The 20,286-nt window shown below is 40.9% G+C and overlaps 1 protein-coding gene across 5 annotated transcripts in view; it reads right to left on the bottom strand.

Annotated features, from left to right (window-relative positions):
- Positions 1 to 20,286, bottom strand: part of ARHGEF3 (Rho guanine nucleotide exchange factor 3) — a 3,017,585-nt gene that overhangs the window by 132,540 nt on the left and 2,864,759 nt on the right. For all 5 annotated transcript variants that reach the window (XM_044078691.1, XM_044078693.1, XM_044078692.1 and 2 more), the window contains one exon: positions 10,227 to 10,484. In XM_044078691.1, the coding sequence (XP_043934626.1) occupies positions 10,227 to 10,484 (258 nt within the window). The remainder of the gene's footprint in view (positions 1 to 10,226; positions 10,485 to 20,286) is intronic.

Below are 20,286 nucleotides of genomic sequence, written 5' to 3'. Positions count from 1 at the left end.
CCCCTGACTACCTGACGCCATGGAAGATGAGACAGCAACTGACGCAGGACCCAAGACTTTGATAATCAGGCCGACTGAGGGCTACTGCAAGCAGATAAACCAAATGCGATGACTGCAAACATCTGTAATCCCTTTTTGGCTGGAATTTAAATGTTTTATAAAAGCATTGGGGTCAGATAAATGGGAAGTGACTGACTCACTGTTACTATTTTATGCTCAGATACCAGCGTACATTCCAAGTACACAAGTGCACCTTCTTTGGTCCCTCCTTGCAATAAGAAGAAAAACTATTACCTCAAATTGGAAAAGTAAAAAAATTATATCATTTGTGGAATTTATATCATTGGCCAAAATTGTATGTAATAGAGAATTGCTGACTATAACTTCAAGAACACGTAGTGACACATAAAAAACTGGCTTGGTTAAAACTTAAAAAAAATGTTAGATAAAATGTGAATGTATTGACAAAAGCATATTATGGGCACTGGACATAGTTAGGTTTATTTTCATTATTTAAAAGTTTTGTTACACCTGTATTTATAAAAATTAATAAAAATTATATGAAAAAAAGAATCAATAAAAATTACTGCACATTTTCAAATATCAGAGTTCATTGGTGTGCTAACAATCTACATAGAAACAGTTCTGCCTAATTAATTACCTTATAGACAATTTGTTTTTAATTGTGTATAGTTTTCCCCTGCACAGCCCTTCAATACCATTTGCTGTCTCTCTCAGATAATGGCTCTGTGGAAGAAGACTGTGGCATGGAGAAGAATGTTTTTCTACAAATTGTTTCAAGTTTTGAGTAGGTTTAAGTGCCTGTGGTCTCGAGTACACAGATAAATTCTGAAAAACTTTCTCCCAAACTGTTTCTGTCTTGTACATTTACTTCCTGCTGTATTGTATATTTAACAAGTGGCAAGAGACTCCATTTTTTTGATAAAATAATACCATTGTTAAAGCCAGAAAAGTATCTGAAAAGTTAGGGCTACATCATTGAATGGAAGAACACAAGCTCTAACAGTCACCTTTTCACTGCAAACATGTAATCAATTAAATACTGCCTTTTTTTTTTAAATATCTTGGACAGTGACAAATAATCGTACAGTTCAGCAACTTGGTGGTGTGGTAGGAGGGATAACACTGCCAAGATAACATTTTTCACATGAAAGTAAGACAAGAGTATGATGTCTGTCATCTGCTTCCTGGAATTGAACAGCTACTACTGGAGCGATTTACAGTGCATTTGCATCTTCCAAACCTTTTACCGATGCAGACATATGTTGTACACTTTTGCAAAGCGGTGGTTTCCCATTTCTCATTTGTAATCTCTACATAAAAAACTGATGTCAGTTTTCATTTACCCTTGACTGATGGGTTTGGTTCCGAATATCGGAAACGACTCAGCCATTATTACAGCTTGCAGTGACCAAAAACTCTTGAGCTTAAGTCCTACCCAAAATGCCCCTCTCCTAGTTACCTCAGATCTTGTTTGCTGCTTCCAGAGACAGGTTGCGTTTGCCAGAGCTCTCAAGTTGTCAGTTATTTGGTATGTATATTAATAAACATATATATATATATATATATATATATATATATATATATATATATATATACACACACACACACACACACACACACACACACACACATAGATAGACACAGATATAGATATCCTTTCTCTAAAGAATATTTATTTACTCTTTTTCTCTTTTTGTCTCTACTTGCTATCTTCCCTCTCCTCTTTAATTGGTACAGGATTGTACTCTTTCTACCATAGTTGGTAGTTCTTTCCTTCTGTACAGTTTTTGTACTTTTCCTACCATTATTGGTAGTTTCCTCCTTCCCTTTCTCTTTCACTCTTTCTTTAAAAAAAAAAAAAAAACCGGTTATTGTTATATATTTCCTCACTATCTTCTCTGAGCGTAAGTGGATGTGTCTTCTCCCTCTTCATCCTCCTCTTCTGTTTAAACAGAAAAGTATAAAAAGAGAAGCAGTTCAGTGCCACCTTCTTCCTTGGCACACTCTACTAAAAGGTACACATTTTTGGTTCCTTCACATTCCTCAGAAACTGTCAGAACTGAAGAAGTGTACTTAGAAGCTGTCAGTTCAAAGGAGCCAGTAGCCCTATCCAAATCTGCATCTTCTGCACAGAGTCCTTCAGTACAAAATACAGGACAAGACAACAGACCTATCATAGTGGAGCTCTCCCTTGGTATCAGTTTCCTCATCACTGATCAAACCACTTCAGGACCAATCACTTCCTAGGACAGTCTACTCTCCTTCTATTAATCCCTATGTGGATAAATTGCCTTTTTTTTTTTTTTTTTACAGAGGCCTAAATCACCTTTCCATCCATTCCGCCAAAAGCCTTAGAGAACTGGATGTGAAGAGGCTGGTAAGATACTCTGGGTGAGGGGTGTATCAGATCACCACATTGGTTTCAGCCACTATGGTCATGGGAACCCAACCTTCCCTGTCTTCTGTTCCACCTCTAGTTCCATCTAAGACTTAAGAGTTTTTTGGCTCCAACCCTCCTGGTGCCAACTGCATCGATTCTGGAGAACCTTTTACCTCCAGAATTGGTGACTACTCTGAGCTTTTTGGCTGTTTCAGATCCAGAGACCTCTCAAAGCCTAGTCTGTGCTGTATTTTCTTAGAACAGTCCCTGCACCTCGGAGCATTGGCATGCATTAGTTTGACTCTGACTTCTGCCTTGGGAGTGGTCTCATCGGAATGGGTAGTGGCCACAGTTTCCAAGGTTGTCCTTCTCAGTTCCATTGTCCCTTCCCTCTTTGGCGGGTCCAGCTTTCTACGAGCCCTGTCTTCTGCAGCCAGCCAGTTGGCTTCTCCTTCTTTAGACCATAACCACCCAAGCCTTACACTCAGATATTCTTCCAGCATCTCTACAGGGACAGTGAGTGCCCAGACTGCAGGAATCCCAGATACCCGATCCTTCCTCTTCTGATACCTCCTACTCCCTTCCCACTGAGGAAATCCTTCAGAAGAGAAAGTGCAAGAGGAAGCAAGCATATTCTCTGGAGGCGTATGTCACCGAAGATACTGACACTGGTGAAGAAGAAGGGTTTCCAAAGTTGCCCACTGATGTTTTATTTGGAGACATCCTGGAGTTAATAAAACAGATGGGTGACTGGAAGTCCCAAAACACTTCTTCAGAGAAATAAGTATACCTGCAGGCCTTTGACACTTGCCAGTCTCCCTCTTGGGTAATTCTACCCACTGATGAGCTCACTCAGTTGATCTCTCAGTGGGCATGGAAAGCTCCAGACACCACTGAGTCCATCCCCAGGATACCTGACAAGAGTTTTTCTCTCCCTGAGGATAAACAGTTCTGGGCTAAGCATTTAGCTGTGGATGCCATGGTCATTGCGGCCTCCATGAAAAAGGAACTAGCTGAGGAAAGTTTCTCTATTTATCCTCCTAACAGAGAGTCTCGGGCAATGTTTGGGAAGCGGGTTTACACTTCATATACCTTTGCCTTAAGATCCTTGAATTTCTTGGCACATTTTACCGGAGTTCAAAGGGATCTGGTTAAAGAGTTATCTGATACCCTTGCAGGAGCTGTCTCCGAAGACGTAGAAGAGAAAGCTGCTTCCCGGTTACCTACCCTGGAGTCTGTGTCCACCTCATACATGAGGCTCATTGCAAGTGCAGCCGAAGGGACCACTACAATGGCAGGTTCAAATGTTGCCATTAAGAGAGACACCTAGATGCATCTGTGTGAGTTCGCACAGCCATTTAAGTCTTCATTCATTAATGCTCCCTTTGACAGATCATCTCTGTTTGGCCCAAAGGTTAGAGAAACATTATCCAGGTGTGAAAAAGATGGTAAGACCCTTTCTGCCATGGGCATATGCTTTTCTATCCCCCAAAGATCCTTTGCCAGGAATCAGAAAGGGACTGGGAAAACGTGGTTCAAAAAAGCCAGTGAGCCTTTCTAAGACACACATGGAAACAGTTTTCCCAGGGGCAGAAGGGGGAACTTCTACGGAAGACAGCGTCCACATGGCGGAGTTGGCCCACACAACCAGGACTTCAGGGATTCTTTCCCTGGTAAGTCCTACCAGCACTCCTGAAAGGAGGCCTGACTGACTTCCTCTGGACCACCTAAATACCTGTCTAGAAATAACTTCATATTCTTGGGTGAAAAAGGATTATATCCAAAGGTTATACCATATCCTTTTCCTGTTCCCTCCACTGTGGAAGAAAATCCCTGATGTTCCACCAATCAGAGGGAACCAGCAGTTACACAAATACAAAAATTGCTGCAAAAAAAGTGTCATCCAAGAGGTCCCACCAGACCAGAAAGAATCTGGAATTTACTCAAGATTCTTTTTAGTGCCCAAAAAAAAAAAAAAACAGAGGACTGGAGACCAATTTTGGATCTCAGCATTCTGAAAAAATCAGTTTGCCAAAATGAAATTCCAGACGGTCACTGTACAGTCCATTCTTCCGTTCTTGGAACAAGATGGCTGGATGTGCTCCATATACCTTCAGCATGCGTATTACCATATAAAAATGGACAAATGCTTCAGAAGGTTCTTCCGCTTCTGGCTGAGAGCCAGTCATTACCAGTTCAGAGTTCTGAACTTTGGCCTCACCACAGCCCCCAAGGTGTTTACCAAATGCATGGCAGTAGTAGCAGCTCACTCGAGACTGCAAGGATTCCGAGTGTTTCCATACCTGGATGACTGGCTAATTAGTGCTCCAACCAGGTATCTGTTAATAAAGGCAAGAGACTATGATCTCCAGATTTGTAGAAACCTACAAATAATTGTAACTTACAAAAAATCACAACTGACTCCAACTCAAAGTTTAGAGTTCATGGAAGCAATGCTCAATACAAAAACCTTCATAGCTTCCCTTCCTCCTGCAAGACTACAAAAAAATCAGAGAACAAGTTCAAAGGATACAACACAACAAGAAAGTATCTGCCCATCTAGTCTCTAGGTTCGACGGCTGCAGTGATTACACCAATTCCCTTGGCAAGGTATCACATGAGAATTCTTCAATGGCTACTTGCATCTCAGTGGCTAATATTTTATCAACCTTTATTGGATATGTTTTGATCACCAATCTTTGCAGAAAGGTTCTAGCTTGGTGGTTGCACTCAAAAGAGATTTTTTTTGGGCCGTCCCTTTGTCCCACCACAGCTCAAGGCCAGTGTCTACGGATGCCTCCCAGATGGGGTGTCGTGGTATTATCTGGGCAAGACAGTCCAAGGCACTTGGTCCCCTATTGGAGCCAGTTTGTATATAAACATTCTAGAGATGAGAGCAGTGCTTTTAGCATTGCAAGCATTTCAGACTACTCTCCCCCTTTGGGAACAATTGTGATTCACATGGACAATATGTCAGTGGCTTGGTACATCAACAAACAGGTAAGAACCAAGTCGTACCCCCTTTGTGGAGAAGCACTCAACAGTGTGACAACGGGTGATTCTTCCAATTATTAAAGTTCAGTTAGCAGCCATTTCTAATTTCCATGATGGTTTTGAGGAATATTCCTTGGTTTCTTACAGACTTTCCAATAAATGTAAAAAACGCACACAAGTCCAAAACCAAAATCTGAAAAACATGAAACACAGTGGAATAAAATTAATGAGTTTACTGCATCGATTCTGGAGAACCTTTTACCTCCAGAATTGGTGACTACTCTGAGCTTTTTGGCTGTTTCAGATCCAGAGACCTCTCAAAGCCTAGTCTGCTGGTGCATCTCTGGTACCTCGGCTTACGCCTTCAAAAGGAATAACAATTTCACCACATGGCTTTACTTTTATAGAATTTCTTAATTGAATTCAAATAGAACTATGTCCATCATCAAGTCTAGTTAAAGTGACAACTCATCCCCAAAAAAACCTGCCACATTGAATACAAGAATATTCCATGCATTTCTAACAACTGTAATTAAATTACTTTTAAATTAATTTCAAGATTTAACCCCCTTGCCTGTAAGGTTCCAAAATTAATTATTAATTTTGTTTCCAATGCCAATAATTTACCTATGAATTCTTCACCCCTTGTTCTTGGACAGCACACCAAAGAACAGGTTACTATTGGAATTGTCATGAACATTATAAAAATGATGTGCTACTTGGCTCTCTAACCTATTATTTCTGATATCCCCCAAGTGTTCCATAATGCGTTTTTTTACCTTTCTCCTAATCTGTCCCACGTACCATTTGATGAGTGAACAACTACATCCAATAATGTAGACCACCCCACAAGAATCACACCGAAATTCATCTTGCGCCCTTTAAGTTCTACCATTGATGTTGACCCCATCAAGGTTTCTGATCTTACTGCAGACTTTACATATACCACATGGAAAACTTCCTTTCCGTGTACCAAACCTCTGTGCATTTCTCTTATTGAGAAGTTACTTTAAATTCAAAAACCTACGGTATGAAAAGTTGACCCTTTTGGGAAACAAACCATCCAAACTATCATTGCTGGTAATAATGGGACACAATCTATCCACCAACCCTTTTAGTACTTCAGAAAAAGGTTAAATCATGAAATGAATTTAAATGTAATTTAATTGCAATTGTTAGAAGTGCATGGAATAATCTTGTATTCCTTTGAGCCATCTTGCTAAGGTAACCTTGTTCACTGAATTACCCAGTTTTGCACTTGAAAAGGAGACAAAAACTTGATCATATTTCGTTATGTGTTTTGTTCTATGTAAATAAAGGCGTAACTGCCTGTGAGCATCTAACAAATGTTAACCATATTCACCTTTATATGAAAAGTTGGGGGAGAAGACTGGCAAATTAATGGTCTGATTTAAATTGGTATCTGACACTACCATAGGGAGAAAGGAAGGGTTTGTCTTTAAGGAAACTCTATCCTTATGGAAAATGAGGTAAGGGGGTTTGCAAGATATGGCTTGTGTTTCTGAAATTCTTCTGGCAGAAGTTATCACCACTAGAAATGTTTTCCAGGACAAACATTTTAAATCACAGTTAGCAGGTGGTTCGAAAGGTGATCACACAATGGCCTGTTAGACTAAAGTGAGATCCCGAGGTGAGGTAGGAACCTTATAAGGGGGTTTTGATAACAGTGTTCCTTTTAGAAGGGCCTTGCAAAGTCTGTAAGAAATCTGAAAAAACATGCCCATCAACAAGTCTAATTAAAGTGATGACTTATCCCCCAAAAAACTGCCACATTACTGTAATTCATTTACCACAGAAATAAAACTGAGTTGCCTGTTCTTATAAAAGCTCATTCTACAAGAGCTGTGGCTACTTGGCTACTTCTGCAGTTTTCCAGTCTTCAGCTTCAATGGGTGACATTTGTGCAGCAGTAACCTGGGCTACTCCGCACACCTTCATCAACCACTGTAAATGTGATTATTTGGTCTCCAGGAGGAGAGCCTCTTTTGGTTCAATGGTGCTCAGGAATACACTTCCATGAATCCTCCCAGGATCAAAGGTAGCTGGGGACTCTGTCCCATCAGTCAAGGATACATGCAGATTGACAATAATCGATAAGGAAGTTATGTACTCACCACAATGTTCCATCTGTGTTGCCCATCTTCAGTTATCTTTGACTCCCCTCCCTCCTTCCCCTGCCCTAGCAGTTTTTTGGTGGAACTGGCAATATGCATAACTTCTTACTGATTATTTATAAAAGGTTTTGGATATGTCTCTATGAAAGTATTAGGTTTCTGTCATTCTGTTCTTCTGCAAACTCAATCCTAGGTAACTAGGAGAGAGACACTGTGGGTAGGACTTAAGCTTGAGAGTTTTTGGTCACCGCAAGCTGTAATAACGGCCAGGTTGGTTTTGAAATTCTGAACCAAACCCATCAGTTAAAGATAAATGAAGATGGACAACACAGATAGAATGTTATGGTGAGTATATAACTTCTTTTTTTACTTCTCAAATGACTGTTATCTACTGCATTATATTTTAAAGTTGCTTTAATTGTAAATTTATTTAAGTTCTTGGGTACAAGCATTTTAATTAATCGGTTTTTAAACCTGAAACTGATATATCAAACAAACATTCTTCTAATAAGAAAGTTCAAAAGGATCAGACTGAACAGTTACACTGTTAAGTTGTGACAGCCTTACAAAACTGTAATCCACACTGCTCAAATAAGGAAAGGGAATTACAACATAAAAACTGGTCAAGGGTAATTCTTGCTAACAGAGCAGTCCATGTTACCTAAAAAAGACATATTTTTAAAATGGGATATTAAAAGTAAAGGATAAACATGTTAGCATTTAGCATCGACCGACCTTGGGAACTATAGACCCGTAAGCCTAACCAGCCTTATCTTCAAGGCCATGGAAAGAATCATTACGGACCTTATCAAAAATGGCAAAGGCGACCTCCAAACTCTTGATAAGACCCAGATTGGCTTCCTTAAGGGCAGGTCTTGCTGATTAAACCTGGTGGACTTCTTCGAGATTGTCACCAAAGCCCTGGATGAGGGCAGAGCAGTACATCCAAGAATACAAATGACACCAACCAACACAGCTAAAATAATAAAACTTTAATGTATGGTAATTGCTTTCCATTACCATACATTAAAGTTTTATTATTTTAGCTGTGTTGGTTGATCTTATTTTTACTCATGGATCTACTGTTTTTGCTATGGACCTGGCTTTATCCAGGTTGTTGCTGTGTTTTTTCTCTTCACAAAGCAGTACATGCCACCTATCTTGACTTAGCCAAGGCCTTTGACACAATCCCCTACTCAGGTATCACTGAGAAACTCTCTCAGTTGGGGATTAACCCATACGTCACTAGATGGGTAGCAAACTGGCTCACAAAAAGAATGTATACTGTCAAAGTCTAGACCAGTTACCAGTGGTGTACCACAAGGATCTGTGCTGGGCCCTCTACTATTTGGAATCTACATCTTGGATGTCCAGGTGAAAGCAGATGGCCTATGTCTTACCAAGTTCACAGACTGCTGCAAACTAGGTGCAATCATTGAGTCCCCCAACGATGTTAACATAATATAAAAGGGGATAATGCAGACTAATGTCGGGTGCCAGAGTCGCAGTCTAAAGCTAAATGCAAAAAAGTGCATCATCATCCCCTTTGGCAAAGAAGTGAGCCCTGCAAATTACATTATAGATACCACCCCCATAAGCTCAAACACAGTGGTGACAGACTTGGGAACACAGGTTGACATCAATTGAAACTTCAACCACCATGTCTCCACAGTGGTAAGGAAAGCCTTCTACATTGCACATCTTATAAATAAGGGCACTGCATCTAAGACTAAGGATGTTATATCCCCTCTATACTTGACCCTCATCAGACCACTAAGTGGGCAAGGCACTCCATCCAAGACTAGGATGTTATATCTCCTCTATACTCAACCCTCATCAGACCACTAATTGAGTACAATGCTCCCTTTTGCATGTACCTCACCGGACACCTGCAACAACTGGAGAGGCCACAGAGGTGTCTAACCAGGAAAAGTATGGGCCTCTAAAACATGACCTACATGGAAAGACTGAAGGCCCTGTCTCTATACTCTATATCCTACAGGCTGCTGAGAGGAGACCTGTGCTTGGCCTACAGAATGATCTCTGACCCTGCCCTAATGGAAATGCTGCACTTCCACAAATCAAATGGGATAAAAGTCCTTCACTCCAGGGATCTCAACCTAGCCTGTGACATAAACAGAAAATGTTGGAAAGAAAGGTATGTCTCCCAGACATTATTGCTCCTCTGGAATAAACTCTCACTTCACATGATGCAGAGCTCCTTAATGACCCTATTTAAACGCAACCTTGACAATGGGATGGGAGACCGTAAATTCACCCCAGGGGTGGCACCTATGTCCCTCCTACACAGAGGCAGTTGGTACTAATCACTGATTCGCTCTGCTAACAATGAACATCTCACCGAGGTCAACTAGGGAACAAAGGTGTTACATGGCTAGGCTTGTTAAGGCCCGAGGGCTATTTGCCTAGTAATCTCCTATGAACCTAAACAATGTCACAGCAAAGAAATAGGCTATGATTGACAACTGAGATTCGGCATTAAGGTGTTAGCTGTCACAACAGTTTATACATGAATACCAAATACACATTGTCATTTGCAAACTCCAGGACAATGCATGTATCTAACAAGAGAAAAGCACTGTTAAATGTATATGTTTAAATGGGGCTTCTAAATGTAAGGAGAATGCATGCCTCTCTCCATTATCCTGAATTTATACTTTACTCATACTTACAGCTTCTTCCAGGTGCTGTTGGTCTGGGTGGTCATTTGCAGTGTTTCTTAAGATCTCCCTTAAGAGAAGAGGGTATTTTACTAGTCGACTTCTTGGGATATCTAAAAAGTTCCAGAGGTCCAACTTACGACTAAACGGTGATTCTATACAACGCTGAAGAAAGTCCTGCACTCTGTGGTCCTGCTTCTTGTAGTCGAGAAGAGCCTTTGCGGCTACCTGGTTACTACAATAGCTGTCGTATGCATTTAGACAAGGCAACTGGAAACAGAAGTGAGAAGTCAGTTACTGGCATGCACTACTCATTCACAGGAAACTAATTTCTTAGGTAGTTTGACACTTCAGTATTTACTACAAGCATTCATACTCAGCACTACAGCTCCCACTTCCTGAACCTATTTTCTGTACAGCAGACTTTTTAAAAATTGTGAGCTGTGTATCTTTACAGACACAATGACTTAAAAAACAGAAATGCCAATGAAAGAAGATCCACAGTTAAAAAAGAAAGGCTGTACTTACAGTTAGTGTGTGAGTTTTGCTGAATAGCATGTAGTCCCAAAGCTCTGAACCAGTCTGTTCTCATGTCACACTAACGAGACTCCTCTTAGAGAAAGAAACACACATGCTTTGCAGTAACAACTATGAAGGCTTCGTTGTTTAACAGATAATTAATTATCTTTGCGTCTCCCAATACTTGCTTCCTTGGACTCCTTACTTCAAAAACCATAAGCACTCTGTGTTACTAATCAGATCCCTTGCCTATCTTCCACAGTTTCTCTGACTTCACTAAAGCATCTTCAAGATTTTGTTTTCAGGACAAGACCCTAGTATGCCTTTCTTGATTTTACTGCTTTTAGTGGAAGAATGTACCACTTAAGTTGGTTATGCTGTTTCTGATGCCATTACCATTTTGTACATATGACTGTATGGGGTTTTGTAAAGATGTGCTGCAGTTGCAAAGCTTTCTCTTCCTTATTGATGACTTTCTTACATAAAATATATGTTTCTGTTGTAATCTGTACCTAAATTGCATTTGGATTAATGTGGTAACATCATGGTACAGAATAATGGTAGACTGGTTAGCTTTATTTCCTGTTTGGTTCCTGACTGAGGTGCCCTTTGTGCAGAATTTGCAGGCTCTTCCTGTATGCATGTATTTTTCCCTCCCTTTGCAACTAACCATCAGCTGCCCTCAGCTCTTCCCTCCATTCAGTGGGTCTACTGGACCCACCAGTTAGTCTCCCCCAGCTCAACATGTCTCTAGCCCTGGGCTGGTGAGGAAATCAAGGATACTGGTGGACACTGGGAAGTGTGTTCTATCTTCATTCCTTCACTGCAGCCGTGGCTCACCACTTACGCAGCTCAGTGCTGGCCAGGCCCATATGCTCCATACTGCAGTGAGTCTTTAGGCCACCTACCTCCTCTCAGGATGGAGACGCTGTAACTGGACACTCAATCCCATACTCTCTTTGTGGCCCATCAGCACCCATCATACATCTCAACCTCTTACAGCAAGAAATCTGGAGAAAGGCACAAATAAAGGGAGGACAAATGCCCAGAAATAGGGACACTTTTTAATTACTGCTCTTACAAACTTAGAACGTTGACAGAATAACAGGTTTTGCATTAGCATGCATTTTCTTAAGGGTATGAAGTCTAAAACTCAAATTTGTGCCATTATTTTCTGACTTTAGTCCTTAGTGATTTGCCAGAAAACCACAACTTTAAGAGAATAGACCAAAAATATGAGGCAACAATTTGGACATTCAGCGAATATCTGGACAGTTGAGAGGTATGGCGCCCATGCTGCTAATTGAACACAGGTCATCTGGGGTACAGTAAGGGCTTTATCCTTCTGCACTATTTCAATCAGGATCTGTACTTTCATGTTACATCCCAAAGATGTACCAGAAGTCAAACTGATGATCCTTCTGAAGTCATGTAGAAAGGTGAATTGGTGACCATCCAAACTGGATGTGCAGGTGCGTGCTCATGTGTGTGTGTGTGTGCTTATGAACATGAAGTGTGTTGGAAAAAACATATGCCATACAATGGAATGTTATGACCTTCAAGATTGGTCCCATATGTTTTACCCATTATTTCTAAATTCAGGCTCTGGTTTCCAAGCAGCCATGAACACAACAAAGCAGGTGTCTGAAAATGAATGAATGAATGACTGGATACAAGTATGCATGTATAAATTAATGGATGACTGTACAGCTTTTCCCATGGAAAAAACAATGTGTGCTGTGCCCAGTGAGTGGTCAACCCTTCCCTATACTGACAGTAAACTCTAGTGGTGTTTTAAATTTTACATTACTTATTCTCCTTTATTTAAATCTGACGCAGGGTTGCACTAAGAATAGCATTTAAGGAGTAAGGAACTTGTTTTTTATTTAGCCGTCAGTAAAACACAAGCAAAATCCTCAAACATAGTGATGAGGGGCCAGGCAAGATGTCAGGCCTCATATGCTTTATAATATAAATGAAAAGGTCTAGTGACACTTTTCCTGTGATGCAGCATAAACGAAGAACATCAAACCGCAGATGCATTTAATTTATTCCACAACACTGTTCTTACTGCTCCACTGCCTGAAATAACTGCTTTAGCATTTACTACTAATACTTTGTTGTTTTTCTGCACTTCTGCATTAATTTTAAAGCGTATGAGGCAGGGTTCAACAGTTTTGGGAGAAATGTTTTCCTCATGTTATGAACATTCAGACTGTGACTCAGTGCAACCTGCTTGCACAGAGTGAGTGAACAGGGTGAAGAACCATGTGAATCACAAAGCTGACTGTGAAACATGAATCACACTCTTGAGTCAGCATTATACTCAGGAGTACTAGCCGTATCACCCAGTATTTTTTAAAAAGACTGCATGGAAGACATAACTTCAAAGATGTTACAGCTGCTGTGTATAAGCTATAGATACATGCAGCCTGTTCTCTGTGTGCTTTTCATTAAATTACATCTCCTGGTTGTTCTCAGAGATGCAAAGTCTGAATATGCCCCCACCTGATGTCAGTATAACAACATGTTGCTGAAGGCAAAGGCGAGGTCAGCAAAGGATGGCTGCACCAAATCAATTGCCAAGTCTCCATTAATTAAGTGTGGAATGAAAAAAATTCAGGTGCACTGCAACTGCCCTCTTTCTCAATCTCAGCTTTTGATTTAGAAGAACACTACAGCTCATCATGAAGCCTTGCAAAGTCATAATGCTCGTGTTCTGAATCACATCCCTGATCTTTTCCTGAACAAGTAATGGTCATAGCCTAACAAAACTCACTAGCATGGTTTTATAAGCCAAGTCTAAAAGAAATGACTCAGACGCTTTTAAATTGGCCCTTGATACTAAAAGAAACAGCAGTTTGCACTTCAATTCCTACATTAAGCACATGGAATAAAAACCCAGTACTGACAATTAGCATATCAGTCAGAAGGATAGTGCTCTGCTGTGATGTACTGACACACTGTTAAGTGTCGGGCTATGTGGGTGGTACTGATTATATTTATTTTAACAGTGATATGGGCCAACCCCTCAATTCAGTGTACCAATAAGAAGAATACTGTTCTACTGCAGTGTTGTACAATTCACATTGCTCCAAGTGTTTAACGATATACTGCCTCACTGAGGGCGGGGAAATATCTGCCTTGCTCTAGTCAAATGTCCTTGCAGAACCACAGCTAGGCCAGCTGGCACACACTTTGCTACAGTTACTAACGCACTGAGCTCCATCGACATTCATTTACAAAGCTACAGTATCAGCCATGGCTTTGTAAATGAATGCCTTTACCGCACACATACCACATCAGCAACTGTCGATCACACCTCTTAACAGTTTGTGCCTGAGGCAGCCTTCCCCCTGGCCTCTGTGTCCTTGCACTGATGAGATCTGTTAGGTATGTCTTATACTGGTTTAGTCATTGCTGCAGACTATCAGTGCCCCCCTCCCAGAAAACTGAATGAACGAACGAACGAATAAATAAATAAGAAAAAAATAAATAAGCAGAACTGCCTAGCTTTCTTCTAAACTAAAGTTCAATCACATAAATCAAATAAACACATATTGCTTCTTTCTGCTGTCTAAAGATAGTCAAGACTGCCTGAAGTTTATGTCCTGGGACAAATGTATAAGATTTTTAAAAGATAAGGTGAGGATCGAGGCTACACATTAAAGAAAAGCCTGTAATTACTATATATTGTATCGTGTTCTTTCAAAGTGCATTAGCATAATTACAAAGAAGCAGTAATACAGATAAAATTTACTTTTCTTTTTTAGGTAATGAGATCTATTATCTCCGGATTTATAATGGTGAGATATCCATTCCTCACTGAGCTATGGTAATGTTTTATTAAAATTATAATTATACTTTCCTAAAGTTCAGGCTAACACTTTTAATATTAATTCCACAGAAGCAGACGAGACGGACACTTTTAATAACTGTCAAGCAGTGCATTAGAAGTCTATGCAGTGTAATTTCTGTTAAAGTTATGGCTAAAATAATGTATCTGCTAGGAAACTATATTGCAGCATAAAAGTACATTAGTACCCAAGAGTAATTACCAGGCTTCTGGCATGCCATGAAATGCATATTTTATGTATTTTTAGTTTTAAATAACAATTCACAAGGGCACCTAAATAAACTTTATTACATACACATATATTCACATTTAATCCTTATAAGTTAATGGCTGAAACTCATGAAAGATTTAAGTCTGCTCTTGGGCAAAAAAGAGAATAATAAAAGAACGGGACTCCCCCCCCCCTAGAACACACCTTCCCCTAACCAAGGCAGAACGGTGCTGCGATACCACAGGTATGCAAAGCAAACCTACTGACATGCTGTAGAATCACCTCGTAATTAAAAAAAGTAGTGTGTGTGGAAGAGACATAACTGTAGCTAACCTATATAGCTATATGGAAAGTCTCTACTTAGTTGGATGTTTGGAGCACTGAACCTTTTTTTATGCTGGCAAATGGGAATAAATAGTCAAAAACACTCACAAACTAATAACAGTGAATTCCAAAGGAGGAAGAATACTTCAGAGCCGGGTACTGCTCAAACTAAGACTTTATTAAGTACAATGTTAAGTGCTTTCATCCACTAGTCACTGGACTTCATCAGAACAACATAAAACAACCCTTCAAGTCATTATATACCTAATCATAGGTTCATAGGTTCATACTAGGCTATCTGCCCTAGGGCATTTATAAGCCTAGCCAGAGTGTGTGTGGCTTTCACCACCCCTTAGGATGAGAATACTATACCCATTAGTTTGCTGTGCCTCTGTCCAGCAGTGATACAGAGATGATTCCCGGGGTAAACCTACGATCTCCCATCCACTCGTCAAGATTTCTCTTGAACAGAGTCAGTGAGGGGCTCTGCCTCACATGGACTGGGATTCTGTTCCATAGTGTAGGGAGTCTCTGGGTGATGAATCTGTCCCTCCAGCACGCCCTATTTATATCCGTGTTGAGGTTTAAGTCTCTTGCTCTCGTGGCTCTGGTGGATTTGGATTTTTGAGGTGGAGCATGTCCATTAATTCGGGTTGGACATGGCCTTGTATGTCAGGCACAGATCACCTCTGAGCAGGCGGTATGCGACTGAATAGAGCTGGAGTTTCTTCAGTCGGGCATCGTGTGACATATGTTTGAGCCCTTTATCCTTTTGGTGAGGAACTTTTGGGGTCTTTCCAACTGCTGCAGGTTTCGGTAAGGTACATTCGAATGGGGCATTGTACTCAATCATTGGTCTGATAAGTGAAGAGTACAGGGTACAATGACCTCTCCTGATCTGGATGTGAATCCCTTCATGATCAGGTGGGCAATGTAGAAGGTCTTCCTAACCACTTTGGCAATGTGAGTGTCAAAAGAGAGGTTACTGTCAACTTGGGTCCCCAGGTCCCTGATAACTTCTTCCGTGTTTAATGGATTACCACCTATGTGGTAATTAGGGGTTACCTTGTTTTTCCCAAAGGGTATGACTATACATTTTTGGCATTTAGCTTAAGGCCATGGCTCTGGCACCAGTTATCCATTTCTATGAGACCTCTCTGGAGGATGTCTGTGTCTGATGGAGTGTCAATTATGGTGCCCAGTTTGCAGTCATCTGCAAATTTTGTCAGCCACAATCCCCCTATGTTTGCCTGCACTTCAGAAAAATAAATGCCGAACAAGAGGGGGCCCAGGACTGAGCCCTGTGGGACACCGCTCGTGACCGGCTTAGAGTCTGACATGGCACCAGCAACTCTAACCCTGTGTGTTCTGTCCTTGAGCCAGTTTGCAACCCATCTTGTGACATATGAGTTTACATCTAAGCTGGTGGGCTTTTCTATGATGCCTGAGTGGGGTATTGTGTCGAATGCTTTTGCTAGGTCAAGGTAGGCTGTGTGAACTGCCTTACCCTCATCAATGGCCTTAGTGACTGTTTTGAAAAAGTCGACCAAGTTCAAGAGGCAAGATCTGCCCTTGACAAAGCCAAATTGAGTAGGATCCAGTGTCTGTAGGTCCCCAATGTCTTTATTTATGAGTTCCATTATGATCCTCTCCATAGCTTTGCAGACAAGGCTCGTCAAGCTTATGGGGCGGTAATTTCCAGGGTCCGTAGAAGCACCGCCTTTGTGGAGTGGGACCACAGTTGCCGTACGCCATTCTTTGGGTACGTATCTTGTAGTAAGGCTAAGATTACACAGCAGCCTTATGTGTGGGTTTAGTTCCTCATTGAGTTCGTGTAGCACACAGCCGGGGACACCGTCCGGTCCCATTGATGCTGTGTTTTTTGCTTTAGAGAGAGCAGCTCTCACCTAGGCATCTGAGATGTTTGGGAGGCTAGACTCTGGTGGGATAGATATTTCTCTTTTTGGGGGGGGGAGGGAGAGGAGAAAAGCACAAAATAACTAAAATGACAAGATGTACAACTGGAACCGGACTTATTGATGAATGAATGTTCCAGTTAATTTTAAAAGAGATGCAGAACAAAATTACAATATTGACCTCAGCTAAAATAATAAGAAGCCCTTAATCTTAACATACTCGAAATAGAAATATTTTCATTTAGTCCGGTGGGCTGGGTGGCATTAGTTCTTAATTGCCATTTTTAACTCAAGGAAATCTAAATAATCATCCCTTGCCCCCTCCCCGGTCTCCTAAACTATCCTGGTCAATTACACAAAATTTAAACCAATGTGTGGGGTGCAATTTAATGTGTCTGTATAGAGCATTATTATCATCGCCCTTCCTAATATCATAACTATGCTGGTATACTCTCTATATGTGCATTTACAAACATAGAATGCTGGACAAAAATTGCATTAGGCCAGGTACACCACTCCTTTACTGCTACAAGAAAATCTTCGATTCAGATGAATAGCTCCATAATCCTTTACAAAAATTATGCCCCTTCACATACATACTGACATTGATTGCAACCCCCACACTTGGACATCTTTCCTTCAACTCTAGAGACCTTTAACCTTTCAAGCAAAGTTTTAAAACTAGGTCATTTTTTGTATACTAATACTGGTTTCATTCCCACCAGTTCTTGATGTTCACTATTGATCTGAAAAATGGTCCTATTTTTTTCCATAATCTCCCTTAGACCCTCAAATTGATCTGTATAAGTCAACATCATCCCATGACTAAAATATTCACAATTGCCATTTCTCCTATCAATTTCAGTTCCATTTCCTGGGCTTACAACAGGCACTATTAAAAAAGATACTTCTGCTTTTTAACATATGTTTGATCTTGAATCAAAACGTCTTGTGGTGGGAAAATTAGTGCTTAAGTCATTGATTCCATTAGGGCATTATACAATTGGTTGACTGTTGCTTTGATTAGGTATATAATGACTTGAGGGGTTGTTTTATGTTGTTCTGATGAAGTCCAGTAACTAGCAGACGAAAGCGCTTAACATCGCACTTAATAAAGCCTTAGTTTGAGTGGTACCCAGCTCTGAAGTCTTCTTCCTCCTTTGGAATAAATAGTCAGATGATCGCAGTGTGCCAGTATTACTTTGTGCAAGACTGGAGTACAGCAGGCATCAGGAATTTGTCCTTTCCCCACTGTTGTGCAATCTCAACCTCGGAGTTGGCGTATACACACAAGTAGCTGGAGGTCTGGGATGCGGGGAGGGGGGGCTTGCCCTCCTACACACACACACACACACACAAAACACAGGTTTTATATATATATATATATATATATATATATATATATATATATATATATATATAAATATTTTGAGTTTCAGTCTTTTTAGATCGATATCTTTACATTCAATACTGCGAGTATTCGATTATACGTATAACACTAAACCGTATGCTCTGGAAAAGAGGGAAGCATAACATAAAGACTGTCAGAGTGGCTCACATTAACCACCTCCAGTGCCCCCCAACACGGTAATAACTCACCTTTTCACTCAAAACTTACACAGGTCATTGCTTTATTCACACATCTGACCTGGATGTGATTAGGGACCCAAACAGACAGTTCATAGCTAATAGTTATGAGCCACGGAATGTACGCAACCTATGTTTGTACCTAAATACATGTCTATTTTTTCAACAAACATGTCCACCACAGTCTGGCAGCATTGAGTGCCTTTTCCCCTTGTGCCTGCTCTGACTGACAACAATGGATGCCTCTCCTCAGCTTATCTAGTATGGCAGTGATTGGCATCTCCAGCTACCTGATGTGACACTAATCAGGCTCTGACACTCCCAAACTACTCAGTACAGTGTTTAACATTCTCTGACCTCCACAGCCTTCTTTACTACTCCTCTTGAGGTATCTGGCTTTGGTTAAACCAACCGTGACTGCCCATGTACAGCTTATTTAGGTATACAATGATCTAAATTCTTGCACCTCATATGAAAATGCTATTGTGGGTGTGGCCAGCTGGCATTACACTCCAGTAATGCTTTACCATATTAGTCGTCCCCCCCCCCCCGCTTTCCTACCCTGCTCCAGTCTCTGCTGCTGGCACTTTGGTCTTGCAGCAGCCACTAGACAAGCCGCACAATATTGCTGTAAGTAGGCTCCTCCATGTGAAGTCCAGCTTATATCTGCAGTCCTACATTTGTTTCCAAGACCATCAATGTAGTGTTGCACTATCCCACAATATACTCATTACTTCTGTACTTGTCATACTATAAAGTTATACAAGGTATTGATTTGTGCCCTGTGTGGCTAGACAGGATTTCTCTCATATACTGTTCTTTACTACTAATAGAACAAAGGAGTGATACAATGGCAGTTCAAATCCATCTTGCACATCTGCTTTAAAACCAAGGCTCCATCTCTTTGCTTTGACTGGAGCTCAGGCAGATGTTAGATAGACAGACACTTCTGGAAGAACAAAAGGCAAATTTCAGTGGTATGCGTGCATGCATGCTGAAATGCCCAAAGTACTGCTAAAAAAGGGGAAATTAACAAAAAATTTGAGAAGTAAACAAAAGTACAGTTTTGTACCTACCATAAATGTAGATGTTTGAGTGCTTATATAGCTGCAGTCATAACAGATGGGTTCTCCTGCCGTCAGGCGGGTCCTCGGTCGGCCGAATTCCAAAGTCTAGGTCCGGCGTCGGTTGTCGTCGCTTCTTCCCTGACGTCAGTGCGACAGGGGTATAAAAGAACCAGCCGACGCCATTTTCTTCAGTTTTTCTTGCCCCAGATGTCAGGTGCCCCCAGAAGGAAGGCAATACATAAATTTGTGTAGTAAAGCAATGTCATATAATCAAAATACATTAGTTGCAAGCAAATACACCATAAAAGAATACCCCAATCAGGTTGTATGAGGAGGTGTTAGCCAATAGGCCTGTCCCAAGAGGGGAAGGAGGGAGGGAAACCTGGACTGCAGCTGTATTAGCACTCGAATATCTACATTTATGGTAGGTACAAAACTGTACTATGTTCATCGTGCATACAGCTGCAGTCATAACAGATGGGTAGAATCCCAAAGCTAAGAAAGGGTGGTAGGCATTAGTTGGAACTAGGAGGAGCCAGGATGCCCTGCAAGACTGCAGTGGCAAAGCCTGCTCTAGTTTTGGAGTATAATG

This window comes from Protopterus annectens, chromosome 7.part1 (genome assembly GCF_019279795.1).
Source record: "Protopterus annectens isolate FY-2018-M chromosome 7.part1, PAN1.0, whole genome shotgun sequence".
NCBI classification, from domain to species: Eukaryota; Metazoa; Chordata; order Ceratodontiformes; family Protopteridae; genus Protopterus; species Protopterus annectens.
Note: the sequence above shows the minus strand (reverse complement) of the source record. Positions and strands in the feature narration are given on the sequence as shown.